The 16,776-nt window shown below is 43.7% G+C and overlaps 6 protein-coding genes across 6 annotated transcripts; 3 read left to right on the forward strand and 3 right to left on the reverse strand.

Moving 5' to 3' along the window:
- Positions 1 to 6,920: 6,920 nt before the first annotated feature.
- On the forward strand, positions 6,921 to 7,722 carry BU26DRAFT_500118 (uncharacterized protein; the record flags this gene model as incomplete). The annotated part of the gene is made up of 3 exons (XM_033826476.1): positions 6,921 to 7,121; positions 7,174 to 7,528; positions 7,583 to 7,722. The coding sequence occupies 3 exons, from the start codon at positions 6,921 to 6,923 to the stop codon at positions 7,720 to 7,722; spliced, it is 696 nt and encodes a 231-aa protein (XP_033689346.1).
- Positions 7,723 to 8,455: 733 nt separating this feature from the next.
- On the forward strand, positions 8,456 to 9,125 carry BU26DRAFT_136779 (uncharacterized protein). The gene is made up of 2 exons (XM_033819761.1): positions 8,456 to 8,526; positions 8,579 to 9,125. Exons 1-2 carry the CDS (start codon positions 8,494 to 8,496, stop codon positions 9,050 to 9,052), a joined length of 507 nt encoding a protein of 168 aa, XP_033689347.1. The 5' UTR covers positions 8,456 to 8,493; the 3' UTR covers positions 9,053 to 9,125.
- An 889-nt stretch (positions 9,126 to 10,014) lies between these two features.
- Positions 10,015 to 11,679, reverse strand: BU26DRAFT_136771 (uncharacterized protein). Its single transcript, XM_033819760.1, has 2 exons — positions 10,867 to 11,679; positions 10,015 to 10,822 (listed from the first exon to the last, which is right to left on the reverse strand). The coding sequence occupies exons 1-2, from the start codon at positions 11,673 to 11,675 to the stop codon at positions 10,099 to 10,101; spliced, it is 1,533 nt and encodes a 510-aa protein (XP_033689348.1). The 5' UTR covers positions 11,676 to 11,679; the 3' UTR covers positions 10,015 to 10,098.
- Positions 11,680 to 12,285: 606 nt separating this feature from the next.
- Positions 12,286 to 12,750, reverse strand: BU26DRAFT_417561 (P-loop containing nucleoside triphosphate hydrolase protein; the record flags this gene model as incomplete). The annotated part of the gene is made up of 1 exon (XM_033823209.1): positions 12,286 to 12,750. A coding segment is annotated over one exon (465 nt), but the record flags the coding sequence as incomplete, so codon positions are not given.
- Positions 12,751 to 13,480: 730 nt separating this feature from the next.
- On the forward strand, positions 13,481 to 14,516 carry BU26DRAFT_537196 (uncharacterized protein; the record flags this gene model as incomplete). Its single annotated transcript, XM_033831394.1, has 2 exons — positions 13,481 to 13,549; positions 13,878 to 14,516. The coding sequence occupies 2 exons, from the start codon at positions 13,481 to 13,483 to the stop codon at positions 14,514 to 14,516; spliced, it is 708 nt and encodes a 235-aa protein (XP_033689350.1).
- Positions 14,517 to 15,183: 667 nt separating this feature from the next.
- On the reverse strand, positions 15,184 to 16,600 carry BU26DRAFT_559048 (uncharacterized protein; the record flags this gene model as incomplete). The annotated part of the gene is made up of 2 exons (XM_033832652.1): positions 15,184 to 16,132; positions 16,227 to 16,600. 2 exons carry the CDS (start codon positions 16,598 to 16,600, stop codon positions 15,184 to 15,186), a joined length of 1,323 nt encoding a protein of 440 aa, XP_033689351.1.
- Between the last annotated feature and the right edge of the window lie 176 nt (positions 16,601 to 16,776).

Genomic DNA, 16,776 nt, shown 5'->3' on the forward strand with positions numbered 1-16,776 from the left:
TACTATACGTTAAGCTATAATTTTCTTATAGTAGAGTAGAGAGAAGCTCTACTTACTTAGCTAATCTATAATAACGTATATATAGTTAAATTCTTTCTTATTAGAGAGAAAGCTCTTAAAATTTATAGAGACGTTCTACTATACTCTTTTAGAAATAGATAGAGGCTTTAGAAGACCTAGCGTCTTATTCTATAGAGTATAGCTTTAGTAGTAAGCCTTATATACTACTACGTACGTATTAACGTCTTCTTATATACCTAGCTAGTAATATTAATCTTATAGTAACTAGGTAGTTTTTCTTTATTCTAGGTAGGTAGTTACCTAAGTAGTATATATAGCACGTATTAAATACGTTTATAGGTAGTTAATAGTAGAAACTATTAATTAATTCTAATAGGTTAATAAGCTGTTTTCTATTTTCTAGGCAGAGCCTAATATAGTAGCTTTTTCTTAAGCTAGCTATAGAGAGTTATTTAATTAGTTAGCTATAATAACCTAATTAATTATAGTATATAGATTCTTAGTAAAGAGTACCTCTATAAACGTATTAGTAGTAGTAATTTCTGTAGTACTACTAGCTAATCTCTAGGTAGCTAGAACTAATAACTTACCTAATAATTACTTAATAGCTAAGAGGCTAATTTACTTTATATTTAGGAAAGCTCTTGTATAGGCAGCGTAATTCTTCTTCTTTTAGGTCTTAAGCTCTTCTTACTTTTATAATAACGCGTTCGCTGCTATATTAGCTAAACCTAGTTAATAGGTAAGCTTAAGGTTATAGTTAGTAATATTATTTGCCTAGTAGACCTACCTAGCGGTAAGTTCTTGCTTAGTAGCAAAATACTCTAAGGCTTAGTAGTTAGTTAATACCGTAAAAGACTCTAGATCTTATAAGCTAATTAGCTAGCTTCTCTACTTCTATACACTAAGAATAATCGCTAGTATTTCTTTATTATAAATACTATAGTTTATCTAGATAGTATTTATTATCTTACTAAAGAAAGCTACTAGTCTCTAGATACTATCTTCTTAAAGCTATAAAAGAACTCTAGTAACTACGCTATCTAATACGTCTGTTTCTACTCTTATACGGCAATAGAGAGAGTAATAAGCTAGTATAGTGTTAGATAGCATAAGATTCTTAACCTACTAAAATGCTGTAAGCTTAATTTCTCTAAAGGTATACTATACTCTCTATTTTAGTAACTTAGTAAGAGGGCGAACAATCTAGCTATAATTCTTTAAGAAGGCTTAGTAGAAATTATAGAAACCTAGAAATAATTAAAGACTCTTAAGAGTTATAGGTACGGGCTAATTCTAGATAGTAGTAACCTTCTTAGAGTTCTTCTAGATTCTATTAGTACTTATAATTAATTCTAGAAACTTAGTACTTTTAATAGTAAATTTAGATTTCTTAATATCTACTTATAACCTAGCTTTATACAATTAATTAAGTACCTAGACAACATAGGCTTTATACTTAAGTAAATTCTCTAAATAAATAAGAATATTATTAATATATACTATATAGAAATTATCTAGTAAGCTATATAACACCTTGTTAATATATTACTAAAAGGTAGTAGAGCTATTATAGAGGCTAAAGAATAGAACTTAATACTTATAGTTACTATACTACGTGTAAAAAGACGTTAGGTCTTCTACTAACTTATTAAGCTAAATCTAGTAGAAAGCTTACCTTACGTCTAACTTAGTAAAGACCTTAGCGCGTAATAGGCGTGTAAGTATTTTCTAGATAAAAGAGATAGAATAGGCGTCTTTTTTTATAATAGTATTAAGCTTTTAATAGTTAACGTAGAACCTCTATTCTCTACCTAGCTTTTTAGTAAATAGAACTAGTAACGCGTATAACGTATTACTATAGATAATAAAGCCGTAATAAAGGTAGTTCTCTAGGTAATTCTATACTAACTATAGGTACTCTAGTAATATACTATAAAGAGAACTATTTATTAGAGTATTTTCTACTATAAGCTTAATTTTGTAATCTACGCCTTCTCTATATAGTAGTAGAGTATTAAAATTCTTTTTTAAGAAATAGGCTATAGTTACGCTAGTATATTCTAGAGATAGAAGCTTTTTAGCAACCTATTAGCGAAGTTTCTTCTCTAGATTAGTAGTAGAGGTTTTCTTTCTATTAGTAATAAGCTAATTAACCTTATAGACACTAAGGTACCTAATTATAGTATCTTTTTAACGCGCGTTAATTATAAAGGTAGCTACGCTAATTATATTAACGTTAAGCCTAGCCTTTAAGCATATTTCTTGCAAAATAGGTAGCTTTTTTAGCTTATAGAGTAACCTAGTAGGCAGGTTAAGATTCTTAAGCTACCTGTCTATTTTGCGTAGGTTTTCTTAAAGCTTCTAGTGTTATAATTCTCTCTTTTCTTATTATATTACTCTTAGCTTTTCTACTACTAATATTAAGGCGTCGCGGCGATTAGCATTAGCTTAATAAGCTGCTTAAGCTTTAGCGTTAGATTAAGAGAATTATATAGAGATAAACGCGTCGCGTTTATAATTAATTAATTAATTAGTATCTAGCTATATTAGTACGCGCTGCTTATAGTTAACCTAAACGTTAACTTCTTTAAGTAACTTATAACTAATTATTACGTTATAGCAGCTAGTGTTATAATATATAAAGTAAGTATAAATTTAGTAGCTTTCTAGTACTAGATTAGCTTTAAAATACTTATCTACTTAGCTATTAGGTTGCCTATTATACCTAGTAAGAAGAATTAGTTCTATACGCGATAGCTTAACGTAGAGGTTTTTTCTAAGAGTTTAAAGGTGCTTTAGGTGTACTAGAACGTAGCTACCCGCTTCTATATTAATTAAGCCTCTAAGCTTAATTATAAGACTATTTGTAGAGATTTAGTAGAGTAGAGTAAACGTAGAACTACTAAATAGCTTTTCGCGTAGGTTTATTACTCTAGTAAGTAGCTCTAGAGAGAAGACTTTTTCTAGAGCTAGGCTTTTTCTAAATTATTAGATTTACATTCTAACGTATTATTCTTAGGTACTTATAGCTCTATAGGCTCTATAGGCTTCTTCTCTAGATTAACGTTCTTAATAGCTTTCTACGTAGTAGAAGCTCTAGAGTAATTATAGCTTAGATAGCTAGGTTAGTAGTATTAAAAATAGGTAACTAGCTTCTAGATTACTAGAGCTTTATTAGGTGCTAGAAAACCTAGAAGAGCTAGAGGCGCGCGTTATAGCATTAACGTAATTACGTTACGCTTTTTAGCCTTTCTAGTAGTAACGCGTGCTTCTCTAGAGGTAAGCTCTTAAGTAAAATCTTAAGTAAGGTCTATATAGTAATTATAGTTATTAATATATTAACGTTAGTATATCTCTAACTACGTGCGTATATTCTTTAGTAGCTTCTTATAAAACTTCTCTATCTATTAATCTACTAGAAGCTAGCACTTCTATACAAGATAGAAGAAATTATTCTAGAAGTAGGCGAAGTTAGTAGCGCTTTAGTAATAAAGCTTTTAGAAATTATAGTAAGCGTTTAGCCTCTTATATAAGTCTCTATAGCTCCACTCTAGCTAATTAAGAATATAATTATAGAAAACTACTACGCTACTATTCTTAATAGTACGTAGTATTACTAATAGAGTCTAGTATATATCTTCTTTAGTTTACGTATAGATATAGGTAATAATAGTTTTCTTAGTATTCTCTAGCGTATCTCTAGTATACTAATTCTAGTTTACTTAAAGTTTATCATATAAGCTATCTCTCTACTACTTAAAGGTAATACTCTTACTATCTAATAATAAGAGTAGATCTAGAAACTTAGTAAAGCGCGTTAGTTAGCTCTTCTACGCTTATAACGCTAGAGGTGTAGCTAGCTAGTATATAGAGAGGTAAGAATCTAAGATTAAATTCTCTAGTAGTAACGCGCTTAAATTGCGTATAATTAGTATTATAGAGAAACGCGTCGCGCGTTAAACTAGTATAATAGATAGTATCTAGTCTCTAGAGCAGGTTAATCGCGCTTATAGTTACTAAATTTTAGTATCTTTTTTAGCTAAGGTAGTAGCCTATATCTAATATCTTACGTATATATTATCTCTCTTAGTAAGAGCGTTAGTAGTAATCTAGTAATATATATAGATTTATTATTTATATACCTATTATATATATAATTAGCTAACTATTTTATTAATAATTTTAGCTAGCGTTTCTAGAAAGAGCTCTTAAAGCTCTTTAGTAGAGGTAGAGAGTATATATAAACCTAAGACTAATAATAGCTCTAGTATTACTAAGCTCTAGTAAAGCCTTACAAGCTTCTAGTTAAAGTTATTATTCTAATTCTTATTAGTTATCACGTTATATTACTAAACAGAGTTTTTATAATAGAAATATTAATTAGTATATTCTACTAGTAGGTTCGCTGCTCTAGATTTAAGAACTATTAGAGTAAAGAGGTATTATAGAGCTAAGATTCTACCTCTAGATTAGCTTTGCAAGAGTTCTTCTATAGTATTTAGATTTATTTAGCTTTTTAATTAAGAAAGAAGCGAAGAGGGGAGGTATTTAGCTACTAGTAGAGCAGCGAGTTGTTAGTTCTACTAGCAGGGTAGAGAGATTGTTAGCTCTGCTAGTAGAGTAGAGAATTATTAATTTTTTGTAATTTATAAAGAAGAGAAGGAGTTTCTATACGTAGAAGTTCTATAGAAGTTCTCTTGTATACAGAGCTCTTAATAGCTCTCTTTAGCTTAGTACTAGTATCTTTTTACTACTAACTAGATTCGCTAGTAGTCTTATACAGCACTAAAGAGATAAGTAATTAGAGCTCTTATAGCTATAATTCTCTAGGTAAGCAACTAGACTCTTATAGCTCTAATTCTTAGTATTAGCTATTAGTAAACGCTTTTTAATAAGGCTACTTAGTTTAGCTAGATATTATACCGCCGTCTCTAGCTAAAGAGATAATAACCTTTAGATAATATAAGAGCTAGGTTTATAGTCTTTACTACTATAAGCGTCTCTAGAATACCTAGCTAGGTAAGTTAGCTATAGGTAGTACTGTCTCTATAAGCTATAAGAATAAAGAGTGCTAGTAGAGTAGGTTAGGTTAAATTTAGCTATCTAAAGGTAAGAAGTTAAGAAAAGACTCTAAGAGGCTCTATATACAGAGGTGCTAAGCGCTAAGGCGCTAGGTTAGGTTACGTAATAAGATTACGTAACCTAAGATTATATAACCTAAGGTAAATCTCTAAACTAGACTGTTATAGTTATTATATTAACTATAAAGTAAGTGTAACTTTATATATAGCTTTTATTATAGTAATAGAATAAGATATAAAGATAATATAGTTTATTTATTAGTAATATCTATCTATTTCTAGAAGAAACCTTTAAACTTCTTATTAGAGACTTTTTAAGCTAATATCTCTAGTACTACTAAGCTAAATACTACTAAACTTTATAAAAGACTTTATACTATAGTATATAATATATCTTTAAAGTTTTATAGATTATTATAAAGGTTTACTAGTATTTATAAGATTTAAAGTTTAAGAATAGCTACTTTTAGAAAAAGGCTTACTTTAAGCTTACGTAATAGAAAATATATAGTATAAATTTAATAGTAAGTATATATAGTATAGTTTTATATATATTTAAATTTTTATAGAAAAATATTAAGGTTTTACTTAGTTATTTAAGAAATACTAGTTAATTCTTTTACTTAGTATTTTTAGAAGATTTACTTATATAAAAGATTTACTTATAAAGTATATTATTATATAAACTTATTTATATTAAGTATTTATATAAGTTTATTTTATAAAAAACCTTATATATTAATTTATAAGCTATTTATTAGAAGTTTTTAAAAAAACTTAATAAATTTTTAAATCTTAATTACTAACTAAATACTATAGCTTTTTAAAATTTCTAAGCTAATATAGAGTTACTAGTAGTATATAAATAATATACTAAAATTTTATTTATTTATCTATTATAGTTCTTATTTTAGAAGAGGTAAGAGATACTAAAAAGTGTGCGTCAGGTGGGGTCTGTGCGTCACGTGGGGAAACACGGTATTCCCCCGACAAGCGAAGCGCAAGAGAAGAGCCCAAGAAGAATAACGGAAAAGACAGAAAGGAACGACCACAAGAAGGCGAAGGAATGTCTCGAAGGAAGTAGAGAAAAGAGAAGGAAAAGGCAAGGAAATCTCCACCAATGGTAGCAGCACCCTGACTAAGGCAACGCAGAAGTAGCCCCCATCGAACCAGTGCAAAACTTGTTGATGACCACCAGGCTTGCCCATGCCTTCTGGCCTAGAGCACACCAAACATTCCATCGACGCCTCTGCCTTCGAATGAGGCCGCCTTAGAAATTTCAATGCAAACTCCGGTTTAGCATCCCCAATCATCATCCTCCAGCACGTCCGGAAGAGGCACAGGCCCGATCTTATCCTTTCGGCTCTGAGCATTATCTTTAAGCTTGGTAATGGATACAGCTTTGCCCATGAGAGGTTTCTCGTACTTGACCCAAAAGCTGGTTGCCGAAGCTGTACCAAAGTTAGAATTTGTTCAAAGATGTTCTCACACCGGAGCAGACTCACCGTGATCGTGGTTGAACACCAACGGGTTTCTGGCGAGCGCCGTGACATTATACCCTCGGCAAGAAACATATTGAAACATGGCCATCTCTGTGAGGCTGCTCCTGTGATCTTCATCGGGCTAGTCGGTTTCTGAGTATTATCTATCAACAAAATCGCGAGACAATCACCGTGTCCTCTTTCGCTCCACGTAGGACCCAGGGACACGAGACCCAGCTACCGGCGGGAAATTCGAGAGCTGTTAAGATGTGAAAGTTGACAGAGGAGCAGGATGTGGACAAAACATGTTAATGATGCCAGAGAGGCTGCTATTATGCCCACGTTGGCTCCCGCAGTGTCTCTGCTAGCGCGTGCTATTGGGGTGACTGCAAGACTGCGAGTGCTGTTCCGGGCAAGAAGCGTTCCTTGCCAGCAAGTGGGATTGTGCGCTCTGAGCATTCTACACAAACTGAACCTTGGCTATCGGCATGGTGACCCAAGAGAATCGCAAACCCCGGCAAACCCCGCCGTCACTGTGAGTATTTACTATGCTCTCCTATGGTGCTACCCTGACTCTTTCGTTATAGTGCTCTAAGGCAGAGCCTGATGGCGGCACTTACACCAAAGCTGGGCCGCAGCAAGTCGACGGCCAAACGCTCAATTGCAACGGCGGCACAACCTGCGACATCTTGCAATCTGTATCCGTCTCCGTTTCTTCATCTCTCACGAATGAGAAGTCTGTGACCCATAGCCAGGGCGATAGTTTGTCTGTGAGTATGATGGCTGGGTACATGATCCTGGGCCCCACGGCGACTGTTACGGTTGGATACACACACGATTGGTCCACCGCACTTACGGAAGGCATGGCCATGACCGATACGCGCACGACAACGAAGACTCTGACGCTGAGCATCCGCCTTGTTCCTGGTGTCGACTTCAATGGTAAGCTTCAAGCCATGATTCTGGCGTAATCAGTGACACGACTAGCCTTAATAGCATGGTTTACCCCGACGCTCAATTGCCAGCCGTTCAAGATCACGTGCAACGACGTTGAGCAGAGCCTTGAGAAGTGCGAGCCGGTTCGCGACAGCAACGGTGACCCTGCTGGCGACAGTGGCATCATGGCGATTGGCTAGGCTCAAACGTTGAGCACAATGCGATGACAGTGTTGGCTTTGAGGCGGGAAGCATCAAGAGTATGGAAAACGCCGTTGGCACACAAGCGCGAATTGTTCGATGTCGCCAAGATTTCTACGGATTTATGCACATGATAGATAACCACTATGAGTGGCTCGCTTCTCTCTCCCTCCCAAGTCTACAGTAGCATTTCCTCCACTAATCTCAAGCTGACGCGCAGACGTCCTCCATCCCCAGAACGCTGCAAGCCATCACCCTCCTCGCGAACGCTACCTCTGACGCCCACGACTCTCCAAGCACATCTCTCGCAGTCATCAGCACCTAAGGATTGTACGCGGCTTTCGCACGCAAATACGCATCAATTGCTAACTTCGCTGAGTTGAGATGTGCACCTGGCGGAAGGTCCTTTGTGAGGGGAAAGGGGGTACATGTCAGTTCGAATTCAGAAGAAGTCGAGAGGTGGACTGCGGTGGACACCATAGCGACCAAGACGCTACCGGTTGGACCGTGGAGCGGCAGGGGCTATGTGCCTCCTGCAAATACCCGACTCCTCCAGATAGTGATTGAATTCGTAGTGTGATTATGCGGTGGAGTGTTTGTTGTTCATGGCTCCCCGTGAGAGCGAGCGGGGATTTGGGCCGCTTGGGCCAACATTGGGAGTGTGGCTGGTGGTGGTGAGATCGATGTTTACATAAGCAGCCGCATATCGCCGCTGCCGAGGCCATTTCATTGCCCTCATCCGTCATCGCTCTCGGGTACCTCTAGCTCAGAATGGAGAATGTTCGATCGATACCAGTGCCAAAAGTACTCCCCACGAGGCTGAAGCCTTTCTACGCTTTCTAACCCACCGGTACAGATCGTCGAAGAGCTGCTCAACACGCGCAAACCAACCCGAATCGCGGTCTTCGTCCGCGCTAAATCGCCTTTATATCCCCTTCTACCCGACCAGGTCGTCAGAACCGCATGCTCTACCCTCGGTGTTTCCGCTGGTGACAGCCACCCAACGCCTCTGGTCGTCGAAAAATGGGACAGACTGGATGTCCTCGCCTTCGACGTCTTCCATGCCGCCTACAACCCGTCTACCGCACACCACGAAGCCAGCTTGCCCGTCGTACTCGTCGACTACGGCAAGCGATACTCGGTAGTCAAAGCAGCAGGGCCCGACTTCCAGAAGGAAGTCAACGTCGCTGTCGCAAGGGAGCATAACCTGAATGGGTGGGACGCAAGGCCGCCCTACGTTGTCGATCACACCGGGACGAAAGTCCCAACGTACCCCAATCCCCGGGATCTGATTACATTGCGGTCGAAGTCGGCAGTGCAGTCTCCTTGACTGGAGTCAGGGCATGTCGCCTCGACGGTTACCTTGACGCCCCCTGTTAAGAGATCGCTGCACCCCCATATAATTCTCTTTGGGTCTCATTCTTCGCCGAGCACTCTAAGACATAGGAGCGGCCTTCGAGGCCAACAGATTTGACTCATTTATGTCGGTAATACTACTTAAAGATCAGAGCGCACCATGGTACTGATCCTTCACAGTCCGACCAGTCGCTCAACATTCCGATATGAGATATCGCTGAACTCCTCATTCACCATCCCGCTGTCTCTCAGCGCCTTCATAAACGCCGCACCATCCTCATTCCTGGGAAGAGGCCAGTCGACACTATATATTATCCTCTTGTGGCCCGTAGCCCGGAGGACTGTGGCCATAAGGTCGAGGCTGAACATCCCGCTTGTCGTGCCATAGATATTGCGCGCATACACGCTCTTGAACCGTAATGTTCGGTTTTCGCTCAGATATTAGTCCGTTCGCGACAGGAAGTATGGCACCAGCTCGTCCATGTGGGCGACGATGACCTGCAGCACCGGAAACCGTTCAACCACCCCGCCCAGATATAGGCGCAGGAATCCCAGCCCTGCCCCCTTCGTACCAAGCCCACGAACCACTTGTTGAAGGTTTGGCACTTGAATCTCGTCAGGGGTAGATGAACGCCTCGATCACGCTGGCAGGGAGGACGGCCGACCCGCTCCGGAAATGCTCTTGTGAAGGGTCTGGGGGGGCTTTTTTTTTTGGCGACTGGTTCAGTTTTGAACCTGCTTCCTTAGAACATGTTGTTACGTGAACCAAATACATCGGTACGAAGAAGACTTCGCCCAATGGCGATTGAACCCGCGGCGCGATTGTAAGGTTGAAGTGTTCGATACTGTCCATGCTCCTCCGTGTGATAGCGTATATGAGAGGGGTTTTAGGCGACTTGGGCTAACCTTAGAAGGCGGCGCTACGATTCGAGAACTTCCTCGGGAGGCCAGGGGCGGTCGACGAACTCGTGATTTATGGATTCACATCACCTCAGCTAGCCCCAAATCTCTGACGTTACCTCAACGATAAATGCATTTGCTCACTTCCTTAACAATCTTCTCTAAGTAGTCACCCCAGAGCCCTCCGTCAGATTCTTGCCCACTATCCAATTGTGCCCGATATCCATAGTCCAAGATGGTAGCATAAAAGCTGATTAGTTTAAAGATGCCCTGTACAGAGCGCGTCGACAAATTCGTGAACTTTTCATCCGGTCCCAGGATCGTGATGTCTCCTGTTGCAGAAGACGGGTAGGCATAGTATATTTTGTGCTCGTGGCCGATGATGGTGAGGGCGGGTTCGAGGAGGGCTGTGATGGAGGGGTCGTCTGCATTGTTGTCGGGATTTTTGATCTCATTCGAATCATGACTGACTCCAGAATTAGACGCAGATTCGCTTTCCGATACTGGAATTCCAAAAGAAGCTCTCCTCGCCAACTCCATCTTCTTCCGCAAACTCGCCGCCATCCAGATACCCATCTGCAGCTCTGCCTCTTTCTGGTTGCCGTTCTCTGGTTTGACCTCAATCCCCGAAAAGAGGAAGGCACGCGAGGTGAAGTTGTCCGTGGTATGGGAGACATGTATTGCATTGGCTTCCTCCAGCCAGTTGTATAGTCGGCGGAAATGCAGGTCAAGGTACGAGTACGAGAAGCAAAAATCGGTTTTGCGAAAGAGATGGCGTTCCTTGGTCGGTACAGAGGGGTCCGATATGCGGGAGAGGTATAGTGGGTTTATGCTTCGGGATTGCCTACGGGGTTAGCGGGGAAGGCATACGGGGCGAGTCGGACTTACACGCTCTCAGGTCTCCACTTATCATTGCCGTGAAGCTTGAGGGCAAGCTCGATAAGTGGCCAGACAACGCTAAAGCACCATGCATTCTCATCTCTTCCGAACTGTGTGCAGAGAGTAGCACCCTGGAATATTTTCTTTACCTGTTGTAGGGTGTCGACGAGCGCAAAGTCAGCCAGTGTGCGCGTATCCTCGTGATCGAAAGCCTCTTCATCAATGGGCTCCATGGAGAGGGACAGTCGAAAGTCCGGGTCCTGCTCAATCGCATCTTTCAGACCTACTGGGATGTAGCCACCCTTAAGAGCACTGCCCAGCTGCCTCCTTAGTCGTCCCAGTCGTGTCATGGCGTCTTCCGACAATCGCTTCGGGGGCATGGTTATCGGGGAGAGCAAAATTGAGGGTCGAGCGGTCCGTAGCTCGGTAAGATGGCGACTTGGGCTGGAAGTCCGCTTTGCGCTGCCTGTCGCTGTTAAGATGGTGCGCTCAGACACAACCACACTACTAGAGCGCGACGCAGTTTGTCCGGAGGGGAAATTATCCTCTTTGCGCTGTCTTTTGCTTGGGCTGGGGCTACGCAGGGGATTGTTATCCATGTCGCATGGCGAGGCGTCGCGGGCTCGCTTCGGTGGTCGTGGAGTGGCCGCAGGCGATTTCGGAGGAGTCAGGGGGCGAAACGGCGATGCGATGAGCGCTGGGTCTGGGGAGGCGCGCAGCCAGTCTCGGATTCGATTGAAGGAGGGAGAGGAGCAGGAGGGAGAGGAGGAAGCCATGGCAGGCAGAGAATGGGACAGGAAGCTGTTGATGCATGTCATGCTTGACACGACCGGGTAAGCCATTTTTGGTACAGCACCGTGCAAAGCGGGATTTCCCCGGCAACCCCAAAACAGTTAGCTCTCTGCCCAATCTGGACCGGCACGTGACCAGGTTGCAACAACGGCTACTCCAGTCTTTCTTCATCCACAGAAAAAATTGTGTGCTTCTCAGAACAAGTCGAAGGACGCTACTTTTGGCGGCGTGGATGAAAGCTGCTGTCGGGCGTGGCTGCAGGCGGTCCCCGCCATCCGAAAGTGCGCAATTTGATCTCTACAAAGACTCTACTCCCGTTATTGTCGCCACAATTCCTTCTAGTTACTCTCGTCTTCTTCGCCTATCTCTCTAACTACCATTGCTTGCCTCGTTTCATCTACGCTCCCTCGACTACCGATCATTGCAGTCTCAGCCGTAGTACTACGCTGCGCTCCTGCAAAGTCTCCAACTTGTCTAATGACATTGGTGCTCACACAACTCTGCTTCGGGCGGACTCGGCACTCTTCATATCGATTCGTTGATGTCCCCCGTTCGCCCTCCCGAGCCCACATCGAGACTGGTTCAGTTTTGAACCTGCTTCCTATTGGGCAGGCGAACCCAACCGGCTTGGCACCATCACGTTCTGTGGCGGCACATCGTGCCCCCCAGAAATGTTTCAGAGTTGAGAATGAACTTGACCTTCGTGTCCACACGGCCGGGACGTATGAGTGCAGGGTCTAGGCGCTCGATATGATTGGTTGTCATGATCAACACTCTGCCTTCGGGTGACGCTAGACCATCGAGAACATTGAGGAGGGTTGATAGAGACACCTTTCCACCGGCAGACATTCGTGGGGAGCCATTTTGGCCAAGGCTTTGGCTTGCATCCGCATTGCTGTCTTGTATTCGATGCACGCTGGTCACATCGACATCTTCGAGTAGGACGATGCAGTGCTGCGGGAGCTCAGCGAAGAGAGTTTTTAGGCTACGGTCGTCGAGGCTAGACATAGTGAGGACGTAAACGTCTAAATCAAACTTGCCTGCAATAGAAAGGCTAAGGCTAGATTTCCTAGTTCTAGGTAGTCTGTAAAGTAGGTACCCTTCTTAATATAGAAGGCCGTGCGTAGAGTACTATGTCCTAGTTTTAGGATCTGGAAACTCTGCTACGTTACATAGCAACATCTCTTTTAGCTTCTTGTTAATAATTACAGTTAACATATCTCTTTTGTTCCTTAACTTAGAAGATTTCTACCTATCTCCTTCGTGCTTAAAGACACAAGTTTGTTCTTAACTAGCTCTAAACAGTACCAGCGGCACTTATCTAAGAGCTCCCTTAGAACATTTTAGATTCCGTCCGAAGTACGATATGCATGCTTCCTCCTTAGTAAAGCTAAGCTCTAATTGATTTCGTTTGCGTTCGAATACAATAGATGGCGGTTGTGCTAGAAGTAAGAGCGACTATTGCATGGGGAGTAGTGCAGTGACTTCTTGTTGGCATGCGATTCAGGTCCATTTGAATGCGTAGATGATTTGAGATCGACCGTGGCGAAGGAAGTACGCGCTGTCCATTTTTGATACTATGGATCTGTTAGGAGTTGATAGCATAGGGTCTCTAATGGCGGATTCACTGACTGAAGTGGGTTTCCAGCAATTCCCTCAAATATTCCGAAGCATATTTCTTGAACAATAGGAGCAAACCACAGATGCACAGTAGCCGACCATAGATGCTCGGGATACCAGTAAGAAGGGACCAGGCAGAGGAAGTCGCAGGCGCAAGGCCAGGGAAGAAGAAGTCCAGAAGAGGTATCTGCTCGAACAAGATTGATTGCACATGGGAAGGGCTAGCACTGCTGAGCGAAGCCATATTGGAGATTGCTTGAGTCGAGTGAGAGGCGACGAGGTAAGGTGAGTATAATGCGAATTGGCAGAAAGTCTTGACAGAAAAGGCGAGGAAGTGAACCGTTGTGCCTAATAGACATTGCTCCTGAGGGGCGAACAGCCGTACTTATACCCTTTTAGACCAGGCAGATAAACCTTTTCGAGGAGCCGATGCGTAACAACCACCGACGAGATGTCTAATGAACCCTACATCGATCACGTCCTAGCAGCTTGCTATGCGGGACTGCATCTATGCACGATCGTCGTCCTATACTGAGGATTAACCGTATGTAGATCTTGCGAAACCAATCACGCCGCCATACCGTGGCGCACAACGTGGCGTATATGAGTGCAACATCGAGTACGACGGGAAGTTGTATTCCTTAACATCGTCTGGGGATCTCAACTATCCCGACCTCGCGAATTTTCCAGTTGTTCGAGCTAGCGAGGTGTCCCCCGTAAAAGAGAGCCCCGATATAGCTTCCCTGCGGAGGAGTTCTGTGCTAGTAGATTTTGGGTCTCACTCCTGTATCCGACGAGTCGATTCACAGCCTTACCCAATTATCAAGCTAGCGCATCCCGATGCTCTATCCATTGCCCTCCTACAATACGAATATAAAGTGCTTGACCGGCTGGCACTATTCGACCTACCAATCCCTTCCTTTTCCGACAAACCAATTTTCGAATCTGGCAAGATACGCGGCTACCAGATGAAAGAGCTCTATAAATTGGAACATGACGAGATGCGTCTCCGTTCGGAGGAAATCAAACGAGCCGTAAAGCAGTTCCACGAAGCGGGCTATTCGCACGGAGACTTGAGCCTGAGCAACGTTATGAAAGATGACCAAGGGCGCATTGTACTTATTGATGTTAGCTTCAGCGGTCCAATTGGGGCGAAGATACCGTCTTGGGTTCCGAATTGGGCTTATGAAGGGGCAACATTCCACACAGCGAGCGACATGAAACGAATGCAGAGTTTCTTATCCTGAGTAGCTACTGTTCCCGAACCGCCTAGTCGCGTTCGTCACTACGATATCTAGCCCACGAATCTACTTCTCGATGAGTGGCTCCACATCAAGTTTTCCGACTTCCAGGGAGAACAGCTGTTGGAGAACGGCGATGTGTTCCTTAGCGGCTGGTGCAGCAAACCTTGCAGGTTCTACTGCCCTCGAAACGGTCCTTTCGATACGGATGTCGAGACGGACCTTTTTGTGCTAGGTGCACTATCTATTTCATTATGACGGCCCATATTGTGTTCTTCGACATGGTTGAGGGCGAAGATGGATGGTATGAGAAGATTCGCGAGCCGGTAGGGAGCAAAAGCAACAGACAATGCCACGACTATAAATATTTATAGCCTGTATTGCCCTAAACAACGTGTCATTATCCCCCGCACTGGTGTCACCTCGCGAAGCAGAGTCGTCAATGTAGCCCACTTGGGAGAGGAGCATACAACGGCCGGTTGATGCGGCGTCAGAACGGATAACTTCCTCGACTTGGGATGTGCTGATCTCCCTTGGAGCCCGTACAGATAATCGGTAGACTAGCTTCACAATACGGACCTCTAGCGGGCTCTCTAGAAGACCCATCTCTTCGTAAGTTTCTCGATTCCGTCCTCCACTCAATGTGCGAGTTTCATCACCCTCTCATTACCCATTACCCCACATCTCGTTCAATCACTAGCCTTCTCCTCTTGCGCGACACCATCTCGGCATCATCATCGGGACCGTCGATGTTTGAAAGCTTCGCATCCATATGGAGTGATGTAAGCGCTGGTGCACCCTCCGTATCCGTGAGGGACGGCGTCATTGGCATCTCCTGGCTGGTCTGTTGCAAAGATGTGGAGATGTGGGTGAGGGATTCAAAGCTGCGGGAGTCGAAACTGCGCTTCCTCGGTCGGCCACGGGTGCCCAGCTCGTCGGCTTCGCAGTCGTCCGAGAGATCCTCGTCGGAAAGTCTCTCATCTTCAAGGTCATCAGAGAGTTCGTCCTCAGAGAGATGGTCCTCAGAATATTCGGATTCAGTGATTTCACCATGATTTCGCTTCAGCGAGCGCTTTCCAGGGCTAAGGCTTCTAGGAGGCTTGATCAGGTCCCTGTGCGTCTCCCAGTCCTTCTGGGACATTGACCTGACCGTTGTGGAATTATTCACGCGAATGGCGTAAGCGCGAGTCGTGCCTTGGTTGACGAACTTGTTGATGAGAGTGAAAATGCCCCAAGCGAAGCGCGCAAAAACGTATTCAACACAGACACCGGCCAGCGGGCGTAAGGTGATGTTATGGTACAGCTGTGTGAGTTCCGGCGTTTCGCCTTGGATGACGTGAGCGAGCCATTTGCCCTCCTTGGGCGCAATCACAAAGCGTCGATCGTCGAACAGCTTGTGGATATCGGCCCGTAAGAGCATACCGTTTTGCGGCGAATTGATTTCTTTGGCGTTCCCTCGGATGGCATCAGTGTAGTTCCCCATGCCGTTGCTGTTCCACCAGGCTTCCTCGTCCTTGGGAACTAGGTGCGCATACTGAGTTCCTTCGATGTATCCGGTGACGCGACAATTGAAATCGCGAACCCGCAAGGTGGCGATGGTGCTCGACTGAAGCAGCTCGCGACTAGCGCGGATGTGAATGTCCTTCCATGGATGGGGCAGGCTGTCTGGAAATGTCCAGTCGAAAAAAAGCCGGCACGATGGGATATGGGCCCAACGGCTCTTGAACCAGCTGGCCAGACTGGCCTTCCTCTGCACAGCCGCCCGGATAACCCGGAATGTGAAAAAAGTATTCCGCCTCCCGCAGTATCCCGTCTTCAGGGCGATCCACGCGCTCGCAGCCCTCCCGGTCGCGCGCAAAGAAGCCGTCCCACCGATTGTTCGCCACAATGGCGCACGCGACATGCGCAGTATGATATTCGAGGCCATGTTGGGGATCGTCCAGAGCAAGGAGCTTCATAAGGATGTTGTTCTTCTTGCCATAGCCAGGATGGAGAATGGTGACTCGAGTACCGTTGTCAGAGACGTCGGGAATGCTGTGGCCTGCGTCGGGGTGCGACGGGCCCTCGTAGGCGGCGCGCGCAAGGGGCATGGGGGACAAGGAAGTTCGATCAGGTTATCGGGGGCTTTGGCGGCTCGACGATGCATAAGGCGTGCCATAGGAGGGCGATAGTGTTGGTGTTCACGAACTGAGATGGCATGCGATTCTATTATTCTCTACTAGGTTTAACTACCCGCGCTTAGCAGGCGTTCGGGCCGATACACAGC

This window comes from Trematosphaeria pertusa (assembly GCF_010094035.1).
Source record: "Trematosphaeria pertusa strain CBS 122368 unplaced genomic scaffold BU26scaffold_2, whole genome shotgun sequence".
Taxonomy (NCBI): Eukaryota; Fungi; Ascomycota; class Dothideomycetes; order Pleosporales; family Trematosphaeriaceae; genus Trematosphaeria; species Trematosphaeria pertusa.

Coding starts and splice junctions, on each gene's coding strand:
- BU26DRAFT_136779 (XM_033819761.1), top strand. CDS start 8,494: ATGGAGAATGTTCGATCGATACCAGTGCCAAAA. Junction 8,527..8,578: donor GATCGATACCAGTGCCAAAA/GTACTCCCCACG, acceptor CCACCGGTACAG/ATCGTCGAAGAGCTGCTCAA.
- BU26DRAFT_136771 (XM_033819760.1), bottom strand. CDS start 11,675: ATGACATGCATCAACAGCTTCCTGTCCCATTCTCTGCCTGCCATGGCT. Junction 10,823..10,866: donor AAGTGGAGACCTGAGAGCGT/GTAAGTCCGACT, acceptor CTAACCCCGTAG/GCAATCCCGAAGCATAAACC.